The following is a 27,440-nucleotide window of genomic DNA, read 5'->3' on the forward strand; positions in this document are numbered from 1 at the left end:
GAATGTGTCGGGTGTTTATAGGATATACAATGTGTTAGGTGTTTATAGGATATACAATGTGTTGGGTGTTTATAGGATATACAATGTGTTGGGTGTTTATAGGATGTGGAATGTGTCGGGTGTTTATAGGATATAGAATGTGTCGGGTGTTTATAGGATATAGAATGTGTCGGGTGTTTATAGGATGTGGAATGTGTCGGGTGTTTATAGGATATAGAATGTGTCGGGTGTTTATAGGATGTGGAATGTGTCGGGTGTTTATAGGATATACAATGTGTCAGGTGTTTATAGGATATACAATGTGTCGGGTGTTTATAGGATGTGGAATGTGTCGGGTGTTTATAGGATATAGAATGTGTCGGGTGTTTATAGGATATACAATGTGTCGGGTGTTTATAGGATGTGGAATGTGTCGGGTGTTTATAGGATGTGGAATGTGTCGGGTGTTTATAGGATGTGGAATGTGTCGGGTGTTTATAGGATGTGGAATGTGTCGGGTGTTTATAGGATATAGAATGTGTCGGGTGTTTATAGGATGTGGAATGTGTCGGGTGTTTATAGGATATAGAATGTGTCGGGTGTTTATAGGATATACAATGTGTCGGGTGTTTATAGGATGTGGAATGTGTCGGGTGTTTATAGGATGTGGAATGTGTCGGGTGTTTATAGGATGTGGAATGTGTCGGGTGTTTATAGGATGTGGAATGGGTCGGGTGTTTATAGGATGTGGAATGTGTCGGGTGTTTATAGAATGTGTCGGTTTCCGCTGCTCGGTCATTAACCCTTTCCTGCTCCTCCTCTCTTTCTGTTCTTTCACTTTCTCTCTCGTCTCCCTTTTTGGACGTTGCCTCTTTGTGCCCCTTTGTGTGAGTATACAGATGATTTTCCAGGGTGTTGTGGAGCTGGATGGGGGGTGATGAGGACCCCCAGCCTGTAATGCTGCTGTGTGTGGGGGAGGGGAGGACACGTTATCTCCAGGGTGGGGGGTGTCTATCTGTGTCTGGTCTCACACATGGGACTGTCATGATACAGGAAGAAATATGGGGAGAACATACAAACCCCTGCAGAGGTTTCTCTGGTGGCATTTGTACTCTACACCCCAGCGCTGTAAAGCAACAGTACTAACCACTGAGCCACCGTGCTGCCCTATATATAGTACAGTGCTAACCACTGAGCCACCGTGCTGCCCTATATATAGTACAGTGCTAACCACTGAGCCACCGTGCTGCCCTATATATAGTACAGTGCTAACCACTGAGCCACCGTGCTGCCCTATATATAGTACAGTGCTAACCACTGAGCCACTGTGCTGCCCTATATATAGTACAGTGCTAACCACTGAGCCACCGTGCTGCCCTATATATAGTACAGTGCTAACCACTGAGCCACCGTGCTGCCCTATATATAGTACAGTGCTAACCACTGAGCCACCGTGCTGCCCTATATATAGTACAGTGCTAACCACTGAGCCACCGTGCTGCCCTATATATAGTACAGTGCTAACCACTGAGTCACCGTGCTGCCCTATATATAGTACAGTGCTAACCACTGAGCCACCGTGCTGCCCTATATACTCACAGAGAGGGGGGAGCCAGCACTGCCTATGAATGGCAAGCAACAAATAAAAAGTGTAAATTCACAAATTCATTCCTACTGCACTATAATGCAAAATCAGATTTTTAGCCAACAATTGATCAATAATTTGAGCCCCCCCTGCCACAGGTATACGTGTTGTGTTTATATGATTCTGCTTATTAAAATATTTAGGAGGCCATATGGCACAAAGGTAAATTATATTGTATAGAGTAGGACCCCCTATTGAGATTTGCCATGACGTGGCAGGGGGGGCTCAAATTATTGATCAATTTTTTGCTAAAAATCCCAATTTGCATTATAGTACAGTTGGAATAATTGTAAATTTACATTTTTTATTTGTTACATGCCATTCTCAAGCAGTGCTGCCCCCCCCCCCGTGATGATTTACTGCCCTATATACTGTATATAGTACAGTGCTAACCACTGAGCCACTGTGTTACTATATATATATATATATATAAAATTAGTACAATGCTAACCACTGAGCCACTGTGCTGCCCTATATACTGTATATAGTACAGTGCCAACCACTGAGCCACTGTGTTACTATATATATATATATATATATAATTAGTACAATGCTAACCACTGAGCCACTGTGCTGCCCTATATACTGTATATAGTACAGTGCTAACCACTGAGCCACTGTGTTACTATATATATATATATATATATATATATATATAATTAGTACAATGCTAACCACTGAGCCACTGTGCTGCCTTATATACTGTATATAGTACAGTGCTAACCACTTAGCCACTGTGTTACCATATATATATATATATATAGTTAGTACAATGCTAACCACTGAGCCGCTGTGCTGCCCTATTTACTGTATACAGTACACTGCTAACCACTGAGCCACTGTGCTGCCCTATTTACTGTATACAGTACAGTGCTAACCACTGAGCCGCTGTGCTGCCCTATATACTGTATACAGTACAGTGCTAACCACTGAGCCTCCATGCTGCCACATACTATCCTGTAATATTTGGAGTAAAGACAAAATCCCTTTCGGCGCTTCCGGAGGATAAATGGATTATCAGTGCAAGTTTGCAACAACTTCAAGAACAAGAGTTTATTAAGGGTTCAATAAAAAACGGACAATTACGGACAACGCGTTTCAGCTAACAAAAGCCTTCATCAGGTGTAGTTTACCGCATTATTTTTGTCACTAAATATTTTGCAGCCTATAATCTGATATTATAGAATATCGTTCTGTGCCGCCCCGGTGTTGGTCGGGCTGCTCGGATCCGGGATCGTGGTGGCTCGAGGGGTCTGGACCCGGCTTGGCGGACACTCTGATCCGTGAAAGGGGGTATTTACAGGGGATTAGTTGGTGACGCCACCTGCGGGTTGTGGTAATGGGAGTACCGGCGCTGCTGGAGGGAGGACCGGGGCAGGTGGTGGGAAGCAGCAAGGTGTCAGTCCCTCCGCAGGTAGGGAAGGCCCCGGGCTCAGGGTGTTGGTGACGCCACCTGCGGGTTGTGGTAATGGGAGTACCTCCGCTGCTGGAGGGAGGACCGGGGCAGATGGTGTGAAGCAGCAAGGTGTCAGTCCCTCCGCAGGTAGGGAGGCCCCGGGCTCAGGGGGTTGGTGATTTGGGAGGACGGGGTGCAGGGACCAGGGTAGTCACTGCGGGTAGTCGTGGTGGTGGATGAGGTGGAGAAACGAGACACACACACACTGCAGGTAAACCAAAGTCTCTGTGTGCCGCTGCCGGGAGCCCGTGCAGGTACCCGGTCCCACCGATGTCACTTAGTGATCCGGAGCCTGCCTCCATGCACAATTTGTGGTCTGTTGGTGGTCCCCGTGGCTTGAAGCTGTTGGGGGTCTCTGCTCACTATGTGTAGTGTAGCCGTGCTCTCGAGGGCTGGCACGCGGGAGTTTAGTGGGTTACTGTGTGTGGATACACCCCTGTCCCCCTCGTTGTGCTGATGCCCTCAGTCTCTGAGCTCGTAGGGAAGTCCTTGGAGGTCCTCTCCCTAACAGGTGAATTGTCAGGACATTGAATCGGCTTCTGACCTAGGGTCCTGTACCCCGTCGTGCTCGGTACTGGTCAGTTCTTTTGGGCCTTCTGGTGCCGACAGTCCCTTCAAGATTACGTCCATAACACCCCTGTCCAACGTCCCTGCAACCGGTCCTCGACTCCTCTGGACCGGAATCACCGCTTGCGACCCAACCAGTGTCCCTAGCTGCCCAGGACCTCAGGGCGGGCGCTGCAGAGGAGAGGGAGGGGTTAATCCTCCCATCTCCTCCACTGTCAGCCTGTGCGTATATCACACTGCACTGGGATAACATCTGGGTGCGGTCCGATGTATCTCTCGCACCCATGCACTTGAATGGGTGCGAGGCATACGGCTCTAGAAGAAAATCGCAGCATGTTGGGATTTTTTCCTCAGTCCATCTAGAACTGAGAAAAAAATCACAGATCTGAGCTGCAGCATTGTCTAACATGGGCCCGAGTGCAATGCCAGATTTACTCACTGCACTCGTCCAATTTATACACTCGTGTGAGCATACCTTATAAGCAGAACATCACTAACAGCCTCACCGTCACTTGTTTTACCGCATTGAGCTCCTCCCATTTTTAACAGGGGTTGGCCCTGAGTGTGGTGGCTTCTGGGGCTGGCCCTGAGTGTGGTGGCTTCTGGGGCTGGCCCTGAGTGTGGTGGCTTCTGGGGCTGGCCCTGAGTGTGGTGGCTTCTGGGGCTGGCCCTGAGTGTGGTGGCTTCTGGGGCTGGCACTGAGTGTGGTGGCTTCTGGGGCTGGCCCTGAGTGTGGTGGCTTCTGGGGCTGGCACTGAGTGTGGTGGCTTCTGGGGCTGGCCCTGAGTGTGGTGGCTTCTGGGGCTGGCCCTGAGTGTGGTGGCTTCTGGGGTTGGCCCTGAGTGTGGTGGCTTCTGGGGCTGGCCCGGAGTGTGGTGGCTTCTGGGGCTGGCCCGGAGTGTGGTGGCTTCTGGGGCTGGCCCTGAGTGTGGTGGCTTCTGGGGCTGGCCCTGAGTGTGGTGGTTTCTGGGGCTGGCCCTGGGTGTGGTGGCTTCTGGGGCTGGCCCTGAGTGTGGTGGCTTCTGGGGCTGGCCCTGAGTGTGGTGGCTTCTGGGGCTGGCACTGAGTGTGGTGGCTTCTGGGGCTAGCCCTGAGTGTGGTGGCTTCTGGGGCTAGCCCTGAGTGTGGTGGCTTCTGGGGCTGGCCCTGAGTGTGGTGGCTTCTGGGGCTGGCCCTGAGTGTGGTGGCTTCTGGGGCTGGCCCTGAGTGTGGTGGCTTCTGGGGCTGGCCCTGAGTGTGGTGGCTTCTGGGGCTGGCCCTGAGTGTGGTGGATTCTGGGGCTGGCCCTGTGTGTGGTGGTTTCTGGGGCTTGCCCTGAGTGTGGTGGCTTCTGGGGCTGGCCCTGAGTGTGGTGGCTTCTGTGGCTGGCACTGTGTGTGGTGTTTTCTGGGGCTAGCCCTGAGTGTGGTGGCTTCTGGGGCTGGCACTGAGTGTGGTGGCTTCTGGGGCTGGCCCTGTGTGTGGTGGTTTCTGGGGCTAGCCCTGAGTGTGGTGGCTTCTGAAGCTGGCCATGCGTGTGGTGGTTTCTGGGGCTAGCCCTGAGTGTGGTGGCTTCTGGGGGTGGCCCTGAGTGTGGTGACTTCTGGGGTTGGTCCTGAGTGTGGTGGCTTCTGGGGCTGGCTCTGAGTGTGGTGGCTTCTGGGGCTGGCCCTGAGTGTGGTGGCTTCTGGGGCTGGCCCTGAGTGTGGTGGCTTCTGGGGCTGGCCCTGAGTGTGGTGGCTTCTGGGGCTGGCCCTGAGTGTGGTGGCTTCTGGGGCTGGCCCTGAGTGTGGTGGCTTCTGGGGCTGGCCCTGAGTGTGGTGGCTTCTGGGGCTGGCCCTGAGTGTGGTGGCTTCTGGGGCTGGCCCTGAGTGTGGTGGCTTCTGGGGCTGGCCCTGAGTGTGGTGGCTTCTGGGGCTGGCCCTGTGTGTGGTGGCTTCTGGGCCTAGCCCTGAGTGTGGTGGCTTCTGGGGCTGGCCCTGAGTGTGGTGGCTTCTGGGCCTAGCCCTGAGTGTGGTGGCTTCTGGGGCTGGCCCTGAGTGTGGTGGCTTCTGGGGCTGGCCCTGAGTGTGGTGGCTTCTGGGGCTGGCACTGAGTGTGGTGGCTTCTGGGGCTGGCCCTGAGTGTGGTGACTTCTGGAGCTGGCCCTGAGTGTGGTGGCTTCTGGGGCTGGCCCTGAGTGTGGTGGCTTCTGGGGCTGGCCCTGAGTGTGGTGGCTTCTGGGGCTGGCCCTGAGTGTGGTGGCTTCTGGGGCTGGCACTGAGTGTGGTGGCTTCTGGGGCTGGCCCTGAGTGTGGTGGCTTCTGGGGCTGGCCCTGAGTGTGGTGGTTTCTGGGGCTAGCCCTGAGTGTGGTGGCTTCTGAAGCTGGCCATGCGTGTGGTGGTTTCTGGGGCTAGCCCTGAGTGTGGTGGCTTCTGGGGGTGGCCCTGAGTGTGGTGACTTCTGGGGTTGGTCCTGAGTGTGGTGGCTTCTGGGGCTGGCCCTGAGTGTGGTGGCTTCTGGGGCTGGCCCTGGGTGTGGTGGCTTCTGGGGTTAGCCCTGAGTGTGGTGGCTTCTGGGGTTAGCCCTGAGTGTGGTGGCTTCTGGGGGTGGCCCTGAGTGTGGTGGCTTCTGGGGTTAGCCCTGAGTGTGGTGGCTTCTGGGGTTAGCCCTGAGTGTGGTGGCTTCTGGGGCTGGCCCTGAGTGTGGTGGTTTCTGGGGCTGGCCCTGAGTGTGGTGGCTTCTGGGGCTGGCCATGAGTGTGGTGGCTTCTGGGGCTGGCCCTGAGTGTGGTGGCTTCTGGGGTTAGCCCTGAGTGTGGTGGCTTCTGGGGCTGGCCCTGAGTGTGGTGGCTTCTGGGGCTGGCCCTGAGTGTGGTGGCTTCTGGGGCTGGCCCTGAGTGTGGTGGCTTCTGGGGCTGGCCCTGAGTGTGGTGGCTTCTGGGGTTGGCCCTGAGTGTGGTGGTTTCTGGGGCTGGCCCTGAGTGTGGAGGCTTCAGGGGCTGGCCCTGAGTGTGGAGGCTTCAGGGGCTGGCCCTGAGAGTGGAGGCTTCAGGGGCTGGCCCTGAGTGTGGTGGCTTCTGGGGCTGGCCCTGAGTGTGGTGGCTTCTGGGGCTGGCCCTGAGTGTGGAGGCTTCAGGGGCTGGCCCTGAGTGTGGTGGCTTCTGGGGCTGTCCCTGAGTGTGGTGGCTTCTGGGGCTGGCCCTGAGTGTGGTGGCTTCTGGGGCTGGCCCTGAGTGTGGTGGCTTCTGGGGTTGGCCCTGAGTGTGGTGGCTTCAGGGGCTGGCCCTGAGTGTGGAGGCTTCAGGGGCTGGCCCTGAGTGTGGAGGCTTCAGGGGCTGGCCCTGAGTGTGGAGGCTTCAGGGGCTGGCCCTGAGTGTGGTGGCTTCTGGGGCTGGCCCTGAGTGTGGTGGCTTCTGGGGCTGGCCCTGAGTGTGGAGGCTTCAGGGGCTGGCCCTGAGTGTGGTGGCTTCTGGGGCTGGCCCTGAGTGTGGTGGCTTCTGGGGTTAGCACTGCTGCTGTGCAGTTTGTATGTTCTTCCCAGGGGTGCGGTGTACAGCTGAGGGCAGTCCACGGTCCTTCTTCAGGTCGGATTTGTGTTTTTTGCCTATTTTGTTCTTGAATTTTTAGCTGAAGATGAGGAATCCAACCTCTGATCCAGATGTCCCTGCTTGTGCCTCTCCCGTCACTCCTCATTCTGCAGTGATATCGGTACAAAGATATGATTCCACCATTATTCTATGGCCCAGAGGGGCCGCTGTAGAGAGGTTCTGGATTCTTTCCTATGATTTCATCTCCGGTGCCAGCATATAGTTCTTGCACTTGTTCATAAGACCCACGAGCAGCTCTGGAGAAGTTCTGGATTATCGGTCTCCGGTGAGAAGTCGGGGGCTTATCCTGAGTTGTCGGTCATCCTAGTTACACCTTTCTTTTCTCTCCCTGTAGATCTCCGGGCCGGTGGTCATCATGTCCTTCTTCTCCTGCCTGGTAAGATGTGGTCCTGTGTATGTTCCCCATCTTTTGTCACATGGTGTTCAGTCTCCGGGGGTCATCATTACTCATCTTACAGTGGTCTTCTCTCCTCAGGTCTCCGTCATTTTCTTCCCCTTTGCGGTTTTAGGGGTGTTAATACGTTACTCATTGTCTCTGGTAAGGGCGTGGTGTCATATTTCTTTCTAGTCATTATTATTACCGCCATGATATAATGACATGTCCTCTATCTCTCCATCCTGCACAGTTTGGCGTCTGTTTTTCCTCCCGTCGTATGGTTGCGATTTTCTCACGTTCGGCTGCTGATGACTATGAGTGGCTGATGACGGGCCTGAGATCCCCAATGTTTAGTGGCCTTGTGGCAGAGCCTTGGCCCGTGTCCATATCCAACAGAGACGATCGTCCCTTTCGAGACGCCCTCCGAGATTGTGACTTTGCCATTCTGTATCACACCAAGAACCGCGGGAGGATCAACATCATCAACGTGACGGACTCCCTCTATGACGAGGAGCTGACGTCCATGGCTTCTTCTATAGGTGGGGTCTGTTGCCGGCTGCCATTGTTCATGGTCACTGGGTAGTTGGAATGAATGTATCTGGTGATCTATGGCTTCCGACTCTGATCGGGAACCTCATCCAGAAGATTTCACTCTATTGGATATAACCGGAACACTTCTTTTACTTTTAGGTAGAGAAAATGTGATTGTGCTGGTGGACGACCTGGAGAAGAGTGACTACCAAGAGAGGAGCCGCATCCTGGAAGGCCAGCCGGACATCACCATATACGCCCGAGACCTGGTACTGGTCAGCAGCAACGACAAGAGGCAGCCGCAGTTACTGGACAGAAAGCTGCAGGACATCAGGGCCAGCATCTCTGCCGGTACGCGGTCATCCCGGGGGTCTGACGGTTTGTAGACTATGACTACTCTTATATAACTTTGTAGTATCATGAGGCTCCTGGAGATACCTTCAGGGTGAGCTGCAGAGGAAGCGCATCGTCTCTGACTCGTCTTCATCTCTTACAGGGTCTTGGACTTCAGTGAATTTGTGGAATTATTTGGTAAGAAAATAAATCGCTGTAATTTCTGCACTTTATTTACCGGTCTTCTTCGTTGGAACATTTGTTTCGGCCCCAGGGATGATTCATTTCTGTCTATGCTGTTGGCCCAGAGTGCAATCAGTCATCTATTGCTGATGCGCTTCCATCTCAGGGGTGTCGGGGCCGCACGGGTCGGGGGGTTTCATTATATTCCCAGACATCAGTGCACTGGATTCCTCGGAGTGTGCACTGGTCTCCTCTCTAGGTGTCTCCGTCTTCAGGCTCCCTAGTTGTAGATGCCACCAGAACCCCAGACTCTCAAGACAGATGAGGAAGAGTCCATCCTCCGCGCAGTAATGAATCCGGTTTAACTGTGGAACTTGCTGGAATATTTGTGCAGCGGATCACAGGTCTGAAAGTGCCGAATCTTCTGTACTGAGGTCCAGACTGAGACGCATCATGAGCTCCATGGGGGGTTTACACGTCATGCTGACCCCCTGTACCGGAGCCAGACTATAACTCACAGCAAAGGTACTGCAGTGGCCTGCGACCTCACCGATCCGAGCAGTTTAACCCTTCATGTGCTGCTGTCAGTAGAGACAGCGGTAACTGAGGAAGAGTCTGACTGAGGGAAAGCACTGAACATTTGATAACTATGTGGTGGCCGCTGCCGATTACGGCGGACTCTCCTATTCTTTCCCAGACCTGCATTACCACAGGCGGGCGGATCCTCCCGTTCGTCCACAGGTGGGCGGACCCTCCCGTTCATCCACAGGCGGGCAGGCTCCTGTACAGGTTACCCAGTACTCTATCACTAACCCGCCCTGGTCTGGTTACACGTAGCTCTGTCCCCATTTCTGTCTCGGGGTCCACACTGACATTGGCTCCTGTCTCACCGTTCTGGGCCTCACGATGGGCCAGCCATATTCCAGCATAAAGGATCGGGCACTTAATGTGATACCTGCACAATCTACAGGGTGTACCGGCCATCTCTATTGCCAGATCGCAGTCTGACTGTCTTCTTCTTCTTTCCAGGAATCTATGGCTGTTTGGGTCTGGAGTAATGTGAGTCATAGATGTATAGTATTGTCTGTGACGTCTCCTCTGGCTCTTCTGCTGCCTCTGCTCTGTGACTCCTCTCATCTTCTTTATCTCTGCTCTGTGACTCCTCTCCTTTATCTCTGCTCTGTGACTCCTCTCATCTCCTTTTATCTCTGCTCTGTGACTCCTCTCATCTTCTTTATCTCTGCTCTCTAGCGCCTCTTCTCTGTCTCTGCTCTGTGACTCCTCTCCTTTTTCTCTGCTCTGTGACTCCTCTCCTTTATCTCTGCTCTGTGACTATCCTGTATTTATGTTTACTGCATATAAAAAATATATACAATACCTGGACCCAGGGATCTACAGGCCTGTGAGCCTGACTTCCATACCAGGAAAGATCTTTGAACAAATTATTAAACAACATTTATGCACGTACCTGGATGAGAATGAAGTGATTAACCAGAGCCAGCATGGGTTTGTAACTAATAAGTCATGTCAGACTAACTTAATTTCCTTCTATGTCAGAATCACTGACTGGGTGGATCAGGAAAATGCAGTAGATATACTATATCTTGACTTCAGTAAAGCATTTGACAAAGTATCTCACACAATCCTTATTGAAAAAGTGACCGAGTGTGGAATGGAGAAGGCAACTGTTAGATGGATTTGTAACTGGCTTAGTGATCGGAGTCAAAGAGTGGTCATAAATGGCTGCACGTCCAGGTGGAAGAATATCTCAAGTGGGGTACCACAGGGCTCTGTCCTGGGCCCCGTGTTGTTCAACATCTTTATCAATGATTTAGATGAAGGAACTAAGGGTAAACTGATTAAATTTGCTGATGACACAAAGCTAGGAGGAATAAATAATACTAAAGAAAAGGGAGAGGATTCAACAAGATTTAAACAAGCTGGAACAGTGGGCAGCAACTAAGAGAATGGTTTATAACCGGGAGAAATGCAAAGTCATACATCTCGGCAAGAATAATGAAAAGAGCATATACAGCATGGGAGGAATAGAGCTATCCAACAGCATGTGTGAAAAAGACTTAGGTATACTAATAGATCACAGACTGCACAGGAGTCAGCAGGGTGACGCAGCAGCAAAAAAGGAAAACCCCATTCTAGGATGTAATAACAGAAGCATACAGTCTAGATCACGTGAAGTCATTGTCCCCCTTTACTCCTCTTTGGTCAGACCTCATCTGGAATACTGTGTCCAGTTCTGGGAACCACATTTTAAAAAATACATCAACAAACTGGAGCAAGTTCAGAGAAGAGTGACCAGAATGGTGCTGGTCTGCAAACCATGTCCTATGAGGAACGGTTACAGGATTTAGGATTGTTTAGCTGCAAAAGAGAAGACTGAGAGGAGACCTAATAGCGGTCTACAGATATCTTACAGGCGGTCACACTGTAGAGGGATCAGTTATATTCTCATTTTCACAAGGAAAGACTAGAAGCAATGGGATGAAACTAATGGGAGGAGACACAGATTAGATATTAGAAAAAACTGTGAGTGATCAATGAGTGGAACAGGCGACCACGAGAGGTGGTGAGGTCTCCTTCAATGGAAGTCTTTAAAAAGAGGTTGGACAGACATCTGTCTGGGATGATTTAGTGAATCCTGCTTTGAGCAGGGGGTTGGACCAGATGACCCCGGAGGTCCATTCCAACTCTACCATTCTATGATTCCATGATTCTACTTTTTTTGTAACGCAAAAAATAATATATTAAATAAGTAAAATTTATTTATATGGACCACATTAAGGATGAAGCACCAATTATTAAATATATAACAAAAAAAGAGTGCACTCAAAACCAATATATTTAATAAAATATATTTTATTAGAATTTATTAAAACATTATTGAAAAAAATATATATACTTCAATATTAACTGCAAAAAAACCACTTTTTTGACTCAACACTATTGAACAAAGAATTTTTTTTATGAATAATTCCGTACAAAACATGCACCAATAATAATAAATAATGTTCCCCAAATAAAAATTATTATGCACCGTGCCCTTTAATAAAGAAATAGCTGTATATATCTGTGTAAATACATAAGGAATAATTAATATATATACAAAATTCTCCAGATTAATATAAATATATAATATAGAATAAAATATATAATCACAGACTCTCAAGGATTAATAATTTAATAATTTACCAAATTGTAATATACAATAAGAGACACCAGTTCATAAAAAAATAAATAAATAATAGTAATGAATTATAACCCATACGCAGTAAATAAATACTTAAACCATCAGTAAATCTAGAGTCAAAGTGAGCATGTGTATAATCTCAAACCATCAGCATGAGATTTGAACGTTGTCCTAATGATCTATATAGAAATCAAAGTGAGTGTGTACTGAGTCAAAATTAACGTCAGCACATAATCTGGACACTGATATATTGGGCATTTAAATTACCTGTGCACTACTAGGAAACATTACAGGGACATATTAACTACAATAAAGATCCTAGTAGTCACAATGGCCATGTGTTACCTGTGCCCACATGGAATCAAATAAGCTTCCCGACGCGCATTTCGGCGCTGTGCCTTCTTCCAAGGGAAGTCAATGACTATCATGACTGCTCTATTATCTCTGTTCTGTGGCTCTCCTAACTCCTCTCCTCTGTCCTGTAGCTCCCCTCCTCTATCTCTGCTATGTGACTCCCTCTTCTGCTATCTCTGGTGTGGCTCCTCTCCTCTGTCTCTGCTTTATGGCACACTCCTCTGCTGTCTCTGCTCGGTGGCTCTTCTGCTCTGTGGCTCCTCTCCTCTTCTCTCTGGCTCCTCTTCTATATCTCTGCTCTGTGGTGCCTATCCTCTCCTATATCTCTCTGGATCCTCTGCTGCATCTGCTCTTTGGTTCCTCTTCTGCATCTCTGCTCTGTGATTCACTCCTCTGCTATCTCTGCTCTCTGGCTCCTCTTCTCTATCTCTACTCTATGGTTCTTCTCCTCTGCTAAATCTGCTCTCTCACACAATAAACATCTCATGATGGGTAAAACCAGTGAGCTGTCTCAAGACCTTCACAACCTTATTGTTGTAAATCATACTGATGGCACTGGTTACAGAAGAACTTCTAAACTACTGAAGGTTCCAGTGACTGTTGAGGCCATTATCCCGGAATGGAAAAAAAGATAATTTCACCATAAACCATCCACGTCCAGGTGTTTCCCACAAGATTGCACGCAGAGGAGAAAAAATAATTATTAGAAGAGTTGTCCAAGAGCCAAGATCACCTGTTGAGATCTACAGAAAGAATTGTTTGGAGGCCAAAAGGCAAATCACTCCAAAAACACCAACACCAGTGAAGTGTGGAGATGGGAACTTCATGGTGTGGGACTGTTCTTCAGCAGACGGCACTGGCAAACTTGATATAATTGAAGGAAGGATGAATGGACAAATGTAGCGAGACATTCCTGATAAAAATCTGCTGCCATCTACCAGGATGATGAAGATGAAACGAGGGAGGACATTTCACCAAGACAGTGATCCCAAACACACGGCCAAGGAAACTCTATATGGGTTCAGAGAAAGAAAATAAATCTGCTATAATGGCCGAGCTGATCACCGGAGCTGAATCCAATAGAAAATATATGGAAGGAACTAAAGCTCAGAGATCGTAGAAGGAGCCGGGACCTGCAGCATGTGAGGAGTGTGTGCGGAAGAATGGGCCAAAATCCACCTGAGCAATGCAGGCGACTAGTGTCTCCATACAGGATGGGAGGAGTGTGTGCGGAAGAATGGACCAAAATCCACCTGAGCAATGCAGGTGACTAGTGTCTCCATACAGAATGTGAGGAGTGTGTGCGGAAGAATGGGCCAAAATCCACCTGAGCAATGCAGGCGACTAGTGTCTCCATACAGGATGGGAGGAGTGTGTGCGGAAGAATGGACCAAAATCCACCTGAGCAATGCAGGAGACTAGTGTCTCCATACAGGATGTGAGGAGTGTGTGCGGAAGAATGGGCCAAAATCTACCTGAGCAATGCAGGTGACTAGTGTCTCCATACAGAATGTGAGGAGTGTGTGCAGAAGAATGGGCCAAAATCCACCTGAGCAATGCAGGGACTAGTGTCTCCATACAGGATGTGAGGAGTGTGTGCGGAAGAATGGGCCAAAATCCACCTGAGCAATGCAGGGACTAGTGTCTCCATACAGGATGTGAGGAGAGTGTGTGGAAGAATGGACAAAATCCACCTGAGCAATGCAGGGGACTAGTGTCTCCATACAGGATGTGAGGAGAGTGTGTGGAAGAATGGACAAAATCCACCTGAGCAATGCAGGCGACCAGTGTCTCCATACAGGATGTGAGGAGTGTGTGCGGAAGAATGGGCCAAAATCCACCTGAGCAATGCAGGTGACTAGTGTCTCCATACAGGATGTGAGGAGTGTGTGCGGAAGAATGGGCCAAAATCCACCTGAGCAATGCAGGCGACTAGTGTCTCCATACAGGATGTGAGGAGTGTGTGCAGAAGAATGGGCCAAAATCCACCTGAGCAATGCAGGTGACTAGTGTCCCCATACAGGATGTGAGGAGTGTGTGCGGAAGAATGGACAAAATCCACCTGAGCAATGCAGACGACTAGTGTCTCCATACAGAATGTGAGGAGTGTGTGCGGAAGAATGGGCCAAAATCCACCTGAGCAATGCAGGCGACTAGTGACTCCATACAGGATGTGAGGAGTGTGTGCGGAAGAATGGGCCAAAATCCACCTGAGCAATGCAGGTGACTAGTGTCCCCATACAGGATGTGAGGAGTGTGTGCGGAAGAATGGACAAAATCCACCTGAGCAATGCAGACGACTAGTGTCTCCATACAGAATGTGAGGAGTGTGTGCGGAAGAATGGGCCAAAATCCACCTGAGCAATGCAGGCGACTAGTGTCTCCATACAGGATGTGAGGAGTGTGTGCGGAAGAATGGGCCAAAATCCACCTGAGCAATGCAGGTGACTAGTGTCTCCATACAGGATGTGAAGAGTGTGTGCGGAAGAATGGGTCAAAATCCACCTGAGCAATGCAGGCGACTAGTGTCTCCATACAGGATGTGAGGAGTGTGTGCGGAAGAATGGACCAAAATCCACCTGAGCAATGCAGGCGACTAGTGTCTCCATACAGGATGTGAGGAGTGTGTGCGGAAGAATGGGACAAAATCCACCTGAGCAATGCAGGTGACTAGTGTCTCCATACAGGATGTGAGGAGTGTGTGTGGAAGAATGGGCCAAAATCCACCTGAGCAATGCAGGTGACTAGTGTCTCCATACAGGATGTGAGGAGTGTGTGCGGGAGAATGGGCCAAAATCCACCTGAGCAATGCAGGTGACCAGTGTCTCCATACAGGATGTGAGGAGTGTGTGTGCGGAAGAATGGGCCAAAATCCACCTGAGCAATGCAGCGACTAGTGTCTCCATACAGGATGTGAGGAGTGTGTGCGGAAGAATGGACCAAAATCCACCTGAGCAATGCAGGTGACTAGTGTCTCCATACAGGATGTGAGGAGTGTGTGCAGAAGAATGGGCCAAAATCCACCTGAGCAATGCAGGCGACTAGTGTCTCCATACAGGATGTGAGGAGTGTGTGCGGAAGAATGGGCCAAAATCCACCTGAGCAATGCAGGTGACTAGTGTCTCCATACAGGATGTGAGGAGTGTGTGCGGAAGAATGGGCCAAAATCCACCTGAGCAATGCAGACGACTAGTGTCTCCATACAGGATGTGAGGAGTGTGTACGGAAGAATGGACCAAAATCCACCTGAGCAATGCAGACGACTAGTGTCTCCATACAGGATGTGAGGAGTGTGTACGGAAGAATGGACCAAAATCCACCTGAGCAATGCAGGTGACTAGTGTCTCCATACAGGATGTGAGGAGTGTGTGCGGAAGAATGGGCCAAAATCTACCTGAGCAATGCAGGTGACTAGTGTCTCCATACAGGATGTGAGGAGTGTGTGTGGAAGAATGGCCCAAAATCCACCTGAGCAATGCAGGCGACTAGTGTCTCCATACAGGATGTGAGGAGTGTCTGTGTGCGGAAGAAGGGGACAAAATCCACCTGAGCAATGCAGGTGACTAGTGTCTCCATACAGGATGTGAGGAGTGTGTGTGTGCGGAAGAAGGGGACAAAATCCACCTGAGCAATGCAGGCGACTAGTGTCTCCATACAGGATGTGAGGAGTGTGTGCGGAAGAAGGGGACAAAATCCACCTGAGCAATGCAGGAGACTAGTGTCTCCATACAGGATGTGAGGAGTGTGTGCGGAAGAAGGGGACAAAATCCACCTGAGCAATGCAGGTGACTAGTGTCTCCATACAGGATGTGAGGAATGTGTGCGGAAGAATGGACCAAAATCCACCTGAGCAATGCAGGTGACTAGTGTCTCCATACAGGATGTGAGGAGTGTGTGCGGAAGAATGGGCCAAAATCCACCTGAGCAATGCAGGCGACTAGTGTCTCCATACAGGATGTGAGGAGTGTGTGCGGAAGAATGGCCAAAATCCACCTGAGCAATGCAGGTGACCAGTGTCTCCATACAGGATGTGAGGAGTGTGTGCGGAAGAAGGGGACAAAATCCACCTGAGCAATGCAGGGACTAGTGTCTCCATACAGGATGTGAGGAGTGTGTGCGGAAGAAGGGGACAAAATCCACCTGAGCAATGCAGGAGACTAGTGTCTCCATACAGGAGGCATCTGGAAGTTTCATCACTAGAGATGAGCGCACTTGTTCGCCACTCTCAAATTCGGCACAAGCCTTGGCTCGGACGGAATCAGATTCACAGACACTTTTCTCAAAAATCGGCAAAGTTTAGTTTTGTGCAGTAACTGTTTGCATTTACACCATTGCAAAAACCCTCCTCAGGTCCCATCACAGCCATGTCAAGTATTGGTATAGCTGTGATTCGCCAGGGAAATTGCTGTAAAAAAAAAAATTGGTTAAAACAGGACATACTTACCAGTCCCCACGTGGCTGCAATACTACTTCCTGTGTATCAAAATAAGAAGAACCACATATGGCTTTTTTTTGTTTAAATTTATTTAAATAATTAAAAAAAAAAAACGGTGTGCGGTCCCGTCCAATTTTGATACCCGGCCATGATAAAGTAGACATCTGGGTTCTTGTATTCTCAGGCTGGGTTGGCCGATGGTTATTGGGGCCCCCCAGCCTAAAAATAGCAGCCTACAGCCACCCAGAATTGTTGTATCCATTATATGTGACGATCCTAGGACTTTATTTTATTGTGGTGGCAATTGTGGTAATAGGTTAATAACTGCTCAAAGCTGCCACTAAGCTCTAGATTGGTAATGGGAGGCATCTATGAGATCCCCCATTATTAATACTGTGAGTGAAAAGAAATAAACACAAATGCTGAAAAATACTTTTATTAGAAATAAAATCCCCAAAAAAACTCCACCCTCTTTCTCCAATTTATCCACCCACCGTCCTCCCACTCAGTTCCGATGTAATCCACACGAGGTCTCACAACAATTCTGGCTCTGAAGTTCTGAAATTCTGGCTCTGCTACATCCTGAAGTTGCAGTGTGCGGGCACAGAACATGACAGCATGCTGTGGTTTCAGGCTGAGACTAACTGAGCCACAGCTGTGAGGTGACGGTGCTCAGTATATCGGTGGTCACAGCTGGAGGTTCCCACAGTGCCTCATCTGTGACTGCAGGTAAACTCACCTCAGGTAAACTCATTGAATTCCGTGACCTCACCTCTGGTGAACTGAGTTCAATCAAACCTGCATGTCCTGGTGAAAAACTATGTGCGGATGTGCGAATCTCAGACCTGATCATGACATTCTCTTTCGTCTTTCTAGATTTTCAGACGAGGAAGAGGTGGAGAGCTGAACCAGGTAACGTCGGAGTTGGAGTCAGTGTGATTTCTTATAATATCAGACCCATGTTCCCCAAATCCAAAAGAAGCCTTGTATTTATATGTGCTTCAGGCTCCAGTCTCTGCTTCTCCATAGTGCAGAGATGTCATGTGACTGCTGTAGCCAATCAGCGCCATGACTTGTGACTTGTGACATCACTGCTGCGTCATTCAGGTGTGATGACATCATATGACATACTCAGTTTATCTGCGGTCACAGCTGGAGGTTGCCATGGTGCCCCATCTATGACACAGGTAAACTCACCTCATTGAACTCAGTGACCTCACCTCAGGTGAACTGAGTTCAGTCAGTTCTGCAGCTCCTGGCCGTGTTTTGTTTTTGCCAAGAGATGCAGATTTGGTGCTGAAATTTATACACCAATTTTCTGCACAAAATCTGCATCTTCTGGCAAAAAAAATGTATGAAAATGTGCAAAACATAATACACAATGGCTGACAACGGAGGATGGTGAAGGACAGTGCGGCCTCTGATGGGCGGATCTCAGACCTGATTGTGACGTTCTTTATTCTTTCTAGAGTTTTAGAAGAGGAGGAGGAGGTGGAGAGCTGGACCAGGTAACGTCAGTGTGATTTCTTATACTATCAGACCCATGTTCCCCAAGTCCAGAGGAAGCCTGTGATATATATGCTCGAGGCTCCAGTCTCTGCTGCTCCGTAGTGCAGAGATGTCACGTGATTGCTGCATCCAATCAGTGCCATGACTTGTGACATCACTGCTGCCTCGTTCAGGTGTGATGACATCATATGTGACGTATCGTCCGCTTGCTGGCTCCGAGGCGTCCTCAGCCATCACACAGACCATGACAGGTGCTATAATCTGCTTCTCTTTGGTTTTCAGCCGTTACTTGACTGACCCTGAGCAGATCTTTTGGCCGGTTCTGTCGCCTTCTCTCGTGATCACCTTCCTTGAATCTCTCCCCGGCTGTGAGGAATGAGGAATCCTGGAATCTATTGATCAAGGATTTTGTCCAAGACTCCCCCATCACTGTATAAGGAACGATCGGCACGTGGAGAAGGATCCAGTAATGTCGTAGAGTCCCGGCACTCACATTGCTGGTAAACCCGTTCCTGAACGTTTCAGCTCCAACCGAGCAGTGAAGATCCTCCTACATTACACCAGAAATCCGGAAATCCAGGGGATCACTGGGGTCATCGGAGATACTCACACAGATCGAGATGTAACGATACAAAGAATCACAAATCATCCACACAATAAATACTAAAGTTTCGCTTGTGAATAGTAAAGTGCGTTCATGTATTTATCATTAAATTAATAAGATGAAATAAGGTTCTAAATATTAAGATGTAGCAAATAGGAAATAAATATATAAAATGTATCGACCAGAACAATTTTTGGTCATTTTGTGGTGAATTTATCATTTATATTGGATTGCCCTGCGCTAGGTTTTTGTAAGGATTTGATATGAATCTTCTAGAATAGAACAATATAAATATGGATTATGGGAAGACGCGGATCTCGGCTAGAAGAAAATGTGATTAAATTATTAATGATGAGACATGTATATTTTTTTCTTGTATATTATGTGGGTGATTGTTATTCTTTGTATTGTTAAATCTAGATTTGTTTATATGGGTATGTAAATAACCGGATTTCCGGATTTCTGGTGCAATGTGTGAGAATCTTCCCTGCTCGGGAGGAGCTGAAACGTTCAGGAATCACAGAGAAAGCGAATGCCGGGACTCGTCATAATTACTACGGATCCCAACATTGTAACTGGGAAATATAAAAACAAAAAGTCCACGGGGAAGTGGCGCCCCCCGCAGACGTTGTGACATCACATCTGCTCATCCATCAAAGGAAGACTCAGCCCAAGAGAGAAATCACGAGACGAGACATTGGACTGATACATTGTAACTTCAGAGAAGACAAGCCGCCCTATGTCTCCCCTCACAGCCTCCCGGCGTCCCCCCTCACAGCCGCCCAGTGTCTCCCCTCACAGCCTCCCGGCGTCTCCCCTCACAGCCTCCCGATGTCTCCCCTCACAGCTGCCCAGTGTCTCCCCTCACAGCCTCCCAGTGTCTCCCCTCACAGCCGCCCAGTGTCTCCCCTCACAGCCTCCCGGCGTCCCCCCTCACAGCCGCCCAGTGTCTCCCCTCACAGCCTCCCGATGTCTCCCCTCACAGCTGCCCAGTGTCTCCCCTCACAGCCTCCCAGCTCACAGTCTCCCGGCATCCCCCCTCACAGCCGCCCAGTGTCTCCCCTCACAGCCGCCCAGTGTCTCCCCTCACAGCTTCCCGATGTCTCCCCTCACAGCCTCCCGATGTCTCCCCTCACAGCTGCCCAGTGTCTCCCCTCACAGCCTCCCGATGTCTCCCCTCACAGCCTCCCGATGTCTCCCCTCACAGCCTCCCGGCGTCTCCCCTCACAGCCTGCCGGCTCACAGTCTCCCGCCATCCCCCCTAACAGCCGCCCAGTGTCTCCCCTCACAACCTCCCGGCGTCTCCCCTCACAGCCTCCCGGCGTCTCCCCTCACAGCCGCCCAGTGTCTCCCCTCACAGCCTCCCGATGTCTCCCCTCACAGCCTCCCGGCGTCTCCCCTTACAGCCTCCCGGTGTCTCCCCTCACAGCCTCCCGACGTCTCCCCTCACAGCCTCCCGATGTCTCCTCTCACAGCCTCCCGGCTCACAGTCTCCCGCCATCCCCCCTCACAGCCGCCCAGTGTCTCCCCTCACAGCCTCCCGGCGTCTCCCCTCACAGCCTCCCGATGTCTCCCCTCACAGCCTCCCGGCTCACAGAATCCCGGCATCCCCCCTCACAGCCTCCCGGCGTCTCCCCTCACAGCCTCCCGGCTCACAGTCTCCCGGCATCCCCCCTCACAGCCGCCCAGTGTCTCCCCTCACAGCCTCCCAGCTCACAGTCTCCCAGCGTCTCCTCTCGCAGCCTTCCGGCGTCTCCACTCACAGCCGCCCTGCGTCTCCGTCGCCATCACAGCCGCCCTGCGTCTCCTTCACCCTCATGGCTGCTCAGCATCTCCGTCACCCTCATGGCCGCCCAGTGTCTCCGTTGCCCTCATGGCCGCCCTGCATCTCCGTCGCCATCACGGTTGCCTGCGTCTCCATCGCCCTCACGGCAGCCCAGCGTCTCTGTTGCCCTCCCGGCCGCCCTGCGTCTCCGTCGCTCTCACTGCTGCCATCACTCTCACACTTTTAGGACTTCTGGTTGACCTCTCGTAATTGATCACGTCTTCTTTATGGAGTGGATATTGGAGGAGACGTATCGCAGGTGGAGCTCGTGTCTACTGTTTCCTTCGGTTTTGAAGGCTTCTGGTAATGTTGTGTGTCTATGAATGAAGGTCCGGGCCGGGATGATTTTATGTAACTGCTGATACAATCAGGCTAATTAATAAAACGCTCTGTAATCACTCAGCCATGTGCGGTCATTGGCTCCAAGATCCTTCTCACACATTGTAATATTTTAGGATTTTCCCGCCATTACAGCCTTTTCTCTTCTGCGGTGAAGACGTCCTCCGATCACTGGAGGATGAACGTCTGGAGAGTCCAGAAGGAAATCATTCCTTCTTGTATCAATTCCATGGAAATAATGCTCTGTATGGAAATACCTTCTATATCGGCCGTCTGTCCATGTACTGAGTCTGCAGAGTGCAGAGCCTGGACGCCTTTCTTGAAAAATTTAATATTACCAGTTATGTATATTAGATTTTATGACAGGGTATTGATCCAGGGAACTAGTCTGATTGCCGGATGTGGACGAAGGAAGGAAATGTTTTCCCCATTGGAACTTGTTTGCCACATTGGGGTTTTTTTTGCCTTCCTCTGGATCAACATGTTAGGCTACGGGGTGAACTAGATGGACTTAGAGTCTCCCTTTAACCTTAAAAACTATGATACTATGATACTATGATGATACTATGAGTCTTGGGTACCAAGCATGAGACACTTGTCTCTATCCCGGCCTCACCTCAGGTCACATCCTCCATATTCTAGGGTCTTAATGTCCCTAAATTGGCCAATATTTGAGGTCTTTATTGATTCTGTAGACATATGGACTGGATACCAGTGAGCTGCTAAGGGTGGACATGTCGCAGTGTAGTAATAGCCCTTATCACAGCCGGTTACTGAGGATGTGACAGTCCTCCACTGACTTATTCTGCTTAGTGGATTTGGAGTCAAGAAGTAAATTGTGTCCTAATGTGGGGGGTCATGAGGGATCAACATTGCCGGGGGATGGGTTTCCCATAGATCATCCCATGTCTTACCCACTATGGTACCCATTTGGCTTGTATTAAGTCTTGAGTCTTGAAGTTTACTTAACATAATGTTGTTATATGTTGTTGTCAGATGTTTAGAAGTTTGGATCACTAGAGGCTCAGGTCCTGAAAACCTACGGGAAACAGCCGACGCTCTCAGCATATCCTGCATCTTCATGTCTGAGGCCTATCCCACCTGAAGACATGAAGTCAGGTCTGATAAGGAGACAGCACTGGCCACATCTTCACGTCTGAGTCCTACCGCACATGAAGGTATGAAGTCAGGTCTAATAAGGAGACCACGCTGGCCGCATCTTCATGTCTGAGTCCTACCCCACCTGAAGGCATGAAGTCAGATCTGATAAGGAAACAGCACTGGCCCCATCTTCACATCTGAGGCCTACCCCACCTGAAGGCATTAAGTCAGATCTGATAAGGAGACAGCACTGGCCGCATCTTCACATGAGGCCTACCCCACCTGAAGGCATGAAGTCAGGTCTGATAAGGAGACAGTGCTGGCCACATCTTCACATCTGAGGCCTACCCCACCCGAAAGCATGAAATCAGTTCTGATAAGGAGACAGCGCTGGCCACATCTTCACATCTGAGGCCTACCCCACCCGAAAGCATGAAATCAGTTCTGATAAGGAGACAGCGCTGGCCACATCTTCACATCTGAGGCCTACCCCACCCGAAAGCATGAAATCAGTTCTGATAAGGAGACAGCACTGGCCGCATCTTCATGTCTGAGTCCTACCCCACCTGAAAGCGTGAAGTCAGTTCTAATAAGGAGACAGCGCTGGCCGCACCTTCACGTCTGAGTCCTACCCCACCTGAAAGTGTGAAGTCAGGTCTGATAAGGAGACAGCGCTGGCCGCATCTTCATGTCTGAGTCCTACCCCACTTGAAGGCATGAAGTCCGTTCTGATAAGGAGACAGCACTGGCCACATCTTCACATCTGAGGCATACCCCACCTGAAAGTGTGAAGTCAGTTCTAATAAGGAGACAGCGTTGGCCGCACCTTCACGTCTGAGTCCTACCCCACATGAAGGCATGAAGTTCGTTCTGATAAGAAGACAGCGCTGGCCGCATCTTCACGTCTGGTTTTCGGCACCAGACTACACCCAGGGACAAGGGTTCAGAGTTGTGCAGTCTAAACCCCTGTCTCTGTGTCACGGGGGCTCATATGTTTATCCCCTAGGATAAGTAGCAGATAATCATCGTATATCAGTTACATGGAAGGTGACGAGCTTCAGGGAAATCAGGTGCAAATTCTGCCAGAAGGACTAATCTGTTTTAAGCATCCTGACCACAGAAACAAATGAATGAATCCATTGCCCCCTTCACTCCTGCCCAGATCTTTGGATTGTGTCTTCCAGGAGCGGCCGCTGCCCTGCTTGTACCTTCTGGTGCAGGTTTATGTTACTGTTGGTCCTAGACTTGGTTGTTGATCAGGCTTATTGGATATAGCCTTGGGTATAGCCCTGATTTGAATGATCTATTAGTTGAGTTAATAAATGCAAATATGCGGTGTAGACAGAAGCTGTTGACACAACGGCACTACTCTAGCTCTATGCAACCTGCGCTCGGGTTTTGCATGGTGCCATGAATTCTGAACTCAGACTTGCTCATATATTCAGGTCCCAGAAGTCATTTATGGAGGACATTTTGCCTTCAGTTTTGGATTGTTGACAATTGGGCATGAATCCAGGTGACCAATCCTTGTAAACTAGGACAAGGCTTGACCAATCTCAAGAGCAATGATGAGCAGATAAAAAGCCAGGACAAGATTTAGCTCCTGAGAGTGACACATTACATGAAGAGACATTGTCCTCCTCTAGACGTTTTCATTGACTAATATCTGCTCCTTGAGAACTGCAGATGTCTTCATGGTTTTCGTTATAGGCGACCTTCTATATTGGGATAGTCATGGTCTACCACGACCCCATAATCTCTATGTACATTGCTATCCTTAGTCTGGAGACCATTTATGGAGTATCTACTAACGCCTTCATCATCTCGCTCCTTTCCTATTATTATGTTCATGGACTGGACCGGAGTGTCAGTAATGTCATCATCTTGGCTTTGAGCGTCTCCAATGTCCTCTATGCCTGTGTGTCATATGTGAATGTGTTACTGCTCTATTGCAATCCCTTAGTTTTTCTGAAAACCCTTATTACTCCATCCGTCTACGTCTTTGCCTCATTCATGATCACATCCTCATCCTGGCTTACTGCCTGCTTATGCTTCTTCTACTTCATGAAGATCCAAACATTTCGGTCTGGCTTCCTATCCTGGATAAAGATGAAGGTCAACATTGCTATTCCATGGATGATCCTGATGGCCGAGCTTCTATCTGTGGTCACTGCCTCACTGCACATACTAGAGATTCTTGAACATAGTGAATCTCCCAAGAACATCTTGCTGGTCCAGTTGGCCAAGATGAAGGCATCATCCAATGGGGTTTTCCCCAATAACTTGTACATCTCGTTTGTGAGCAGCTGCTTTCCTTTTCTCATCAGTGTAGTCACCACAACGGCCACAGTATGGTCCTTGAATAAACACAGCAAAAAGATGGAGAAAAAACAAACAAAATCTTCTGTCAGCGTGAAAGCTTACGAAAATACCATCCTCAACATGATACGACTTCTGATCTTTTATGGGATCTTTTATGTCACCTTGTTCCTTTTTTACTTTAACCTATTTGCTTCATACACCACTGGGTTTTGGATGTTTCTGATGGTGATATTTTTATATGCTCCCGTTCAATCAACTCTTCTGATTTTTTCAAACACTAAACTGTAGAAAGCCTGGATGAAGATCTTCCTCTGCAAAGCAACATCCACCATAGAAGAGGAGAGCGGCAACATCTCCTCACCGGAGATCTGATCATCCGTCATGTATCCCGGAGGCTGACATCCCTGGTCCTAAGTGTATATCATCTGTCACTGAAACTAGTGCCGGGCCATCAAGCATCTGGAATGGTCAATATTTTATCAACCCAGGAACCAGAAAAATAAAAGTGATCGTAGAAAGTATGAAAAACAACAACAAAAATGTAAAAGTTTTATTAATGATTTCACACATTGAATAATAAATTATCAATAAATTGTTGTTTAGACGAATATTTCTTCTGTTTCAAGAGCATTTAGAAAGACTCTGTTTTCGTTTCTTCTTCTTCTTCTTCCTCTTGTCCTTGTAATTTTTGTTCTTTTCCTTCTTGTTCTTCATTCTCTTGTTGTTGTTTTTCTTCTTGTTCCTTTTGTACTTCTTGTTATTGTTGTTCTTCTAGCTCTTATTCTTCTTCTGTTTTTTTTCGGGTTGCTCTTCTTGTCCTTGATGTTCCTCTTTTTCTTGCTCCTGTTCTACGTTTCTTGTTGTTCTTGTTCTTATTGCTCTTCATCTTGTTCCTCTGCTTGTTCTTTTTTTGATTTTCTTGCTCTCGTTCTTCTGGGGGGGTTTATTTGTTGTTTTTCTTGTTCATTTATTTTATTGAACTTCTTGTTTTTCTTCTTTTTGATATTCTTTTTGTTCTTTTTCTTGATCTTTTTCTTCTTGATGTTTTTCTTCTTGATCTTTTTCTTTTTGATCTTCTTCTTGTTCTTGTTCTTTTTCTTCTTGATCTTTTTCTTCTTGCTCTTTTTGTTCTTGATCTTTTTCTTCTTGCTCTTTTTGTCCTTGATCTTTTTCTTTTTGCTCTTTTTGTTCTTGATCTTTTTCTTCTTGCTCTTTTTGTTCTTGATCTTTTTCTTCTTGCTCTTTTTGTTCTTGATCTTTTTCTTTTTGTTCTTTTTGTTCTTCATCTTTTTCTTCTTGCTCTTTATCTTTTTCTTTTTGCTCTTTTTGTTCTTGATCTTTTTCTTCTTCATTTTCTTCCTTTTGATCTTCTTGATTTTTTGTTCTTGATGTTTTTCTTCTTTTTGATCTTCTCCTTGTTCTTCTTCTTCTTGATGTTATTGGTGTTCTTCTTGATTTTGTTTCTTTTCTTGCTGTATGAGCCTCGGATTCAGCAGTTTTGACCAGAATTCAGGTATATATCTATTTAAAGTGTTACAGCTCGAAGGTGCACAACATAAATTGTTTTTCCTTTTCACTGTTTGTCTTTCACCAAATGTACAACCGTCCTGGCCCGCTTTGCCAATTATTAGAAAAGTGGGTGTAATATCAGCATCATAGCGCTTGGCCGGGAGTCTGACCACATGTTTATAATTTATGTCTTACAGTGGTGTGAACTATGAAATAAACATGACACCCGGCAGCTGCATGATGCGCCATATTCATTAATCAAGGAGCTGCCTCTTAGTGAATTTGGCGCTTCTTACTCCAGTGCTCCTGACATTGAGTTTGGTGTACTAGACGCCGTCTTTATAAATCGGGGCCATGGTCTTCATCCTACCTAGCTCTGGAGGAGTGGGAATAAATCCCTGATTACTATAGAAAATTCCATGAAGCAGGAGAAGAAAAGGAGGATCCATTGAGGTGTCACTAGAATTCACGGGGCCCATATCATAGTGAGATAAGTGTTCAGCACCTTGTCCGAGAAAGAGAAAATGCAGCATTATTGGAAATAACTAAATCACGCTATAGTAACATATTTTTAATTAATCTGGTAATTAGTTCTGCGGTATACAGTATATATATATATATATATATATATAAAATATTTCTTTCTATCTAACATTGCATGGATTCTTCTGCCCACTCGGGTTATGTGATCTCATTGATTGTCCCACAGAGTGAGACTGAATCTTTTATCGCAGGTACTGATGATGATTAGTCGGGATTCATAGCAGCGCCCTGTATGTTGCCTGGATATGGCATCATAATGCTTTTTTTATTAAAATATCAAAAGAAATAGAAAACAGACATAAAATAATCAGATTCTACATGAAGCTACATGGTTACTCCTCATTGAGAGGCAGGAAAAGAAAGAGTGAAGATAAAATCATTCGTTAAAACAATCCAAAGTGTGTGACAATTGTTGGCGATTTTTATTTTCAGACTCTTCGGATCATTTTCTTTCATACTTGTAGCTTCTCTTTTCTAAGATGATGATCTCTTGTAGATGGCAGCAATGTCTGGCTATGACCACGCAGGATCTAGACGAGGGAAGGCAAACTCCTATCGCAGTTACTGAGGATGACTACACATCTCCTGCCTCATGTCTGATGATACACTTTAGGGACGGGGGCAGCGTAACATGTAATATTGGAGGTCCACAGAGCGCCTGATATTCTGTGCTTCTTGTATCACGTGTGCTGCGCGTCAGGACGTTATTAGTGTGTTTGTCACTTCTTCCTTTTAACATGAATGTGTAAGTGTCCATTAGGGAAAAAATATATAAATCTCAGCTTTTGGCTGGAATTATTAGCACTTAGCCCATTGCTGAGCTGTGATGGGGGGCAACACACAGCCTAACAATCATTCCTGGGGGACCATGTGGAGGACTCCAGAACAATCTATATAACAGAGAGCATTCTGTGAGAGATGGAGGCAGGGGCCACGTGGAGCAGTCTGTGACAGATAGAGGGCCACGTGGAGCATTCTGTGAGAGATGGAGGGCCACGTGGAGTGTCGCGGACGGAGGAGGGGACGCTGCGCTCTCCCACTGCTCGGGTCCGGCG

General features: G+C 48.4%; 2 protein-coding genes across 2 annotated transcripts; both read left to right on the forward strand.

Annotated features, from left to right (window-relative positions):
- Positions 1 to 822: 822 nt before the first annotated feature.
- LOC142245716 (uncharacterized) lies at positions 823 to 20,960 on the forward strand. Its single transcript, XM_075318662.1, has 10 exons — positions 823 to 866; positions 7,551 to 7,592; positions 7,692 to 7,754; positions 7,843 to 8,131; positions 8,283 to 8,501; positions 8,620 to 8,654; positions 9,669 to 9,698; positions 17,510 to 17,545; positions 18,103 to 18,141; positions 18,425 to 20,960. The coding sequence occupies exons 2-10, from the start codon at positions 7,572 to 7,574 to the stop codon at positions 18,437 to 18,439; spliced, it is 747 nt and encodes a 248-aa protein (XP_075174777.1). The 5' UTR covers positions 823 to 866; positions 7,551 to 7,571; the 3' UTR covers positions 18,440 to 20,960.
- Positions 20,961 to 23,745: 2,785 nt separating this feature from the next.
- LOC142246840 (taste receptor type 2 member 8-like) lies at positions 23,746 to 24,621 on the forward strand. The gene has a single exon (XM_075319890.1). It carries the CDS (start codon positions 23,746 to 23,748, stop codon positions 24,619 to 24,621), a length of 876 nt encoding a protein of 291 aa, XP_075176005.1.
- Positions 24,622 to 27,440: the final 2,819 nt, after the last annotated feature.

This window comes from Anomaloglossus baeobatrachus, chromosome 7, assembly GCF_048569485.1.
Source record: "Anomaloglossus baeobatrachus isolate aAnoBae1 chromosome 7, aAnoBae1.hap1, whole genome shotgun sequence".
NCBI lineage: Eukaryota > Metazoa > Chordata > Amphibia > Anura > Aromobatidae > Anomaloglossus > Anomaloglossus baeobatrachus.

Bases quoted from the DNA above. Each gene is read 5' to 3' on its own strand.
- LOC142245716 (XM_075318662.1), top strand. From the start codon at position 7,572: ATGTCCTTCTTCTCCTGCCTG. The intron at 7,755-7,842 runs GTAAGGGCGTGG...CATCCTGCACAG, and splicing joins TACGTTACTCATTGTCTCTG to TTTGGCGTCTGTTTTTCCTC. The intron at 8,655-9,668 runs GTAAGAAAATAA...TCTTCTTTCCAG, and splicing joins TGAATTTGTGGAATTATTTG to GAATCTATGGCTGTTTGGGT.
- LOC142246840 (XM_075319890.1), top strand. From the start codon at position 23,746: ATGGTCTACCACGACCCCATAATCTCTATGTACATTGCTATCCTTAGT.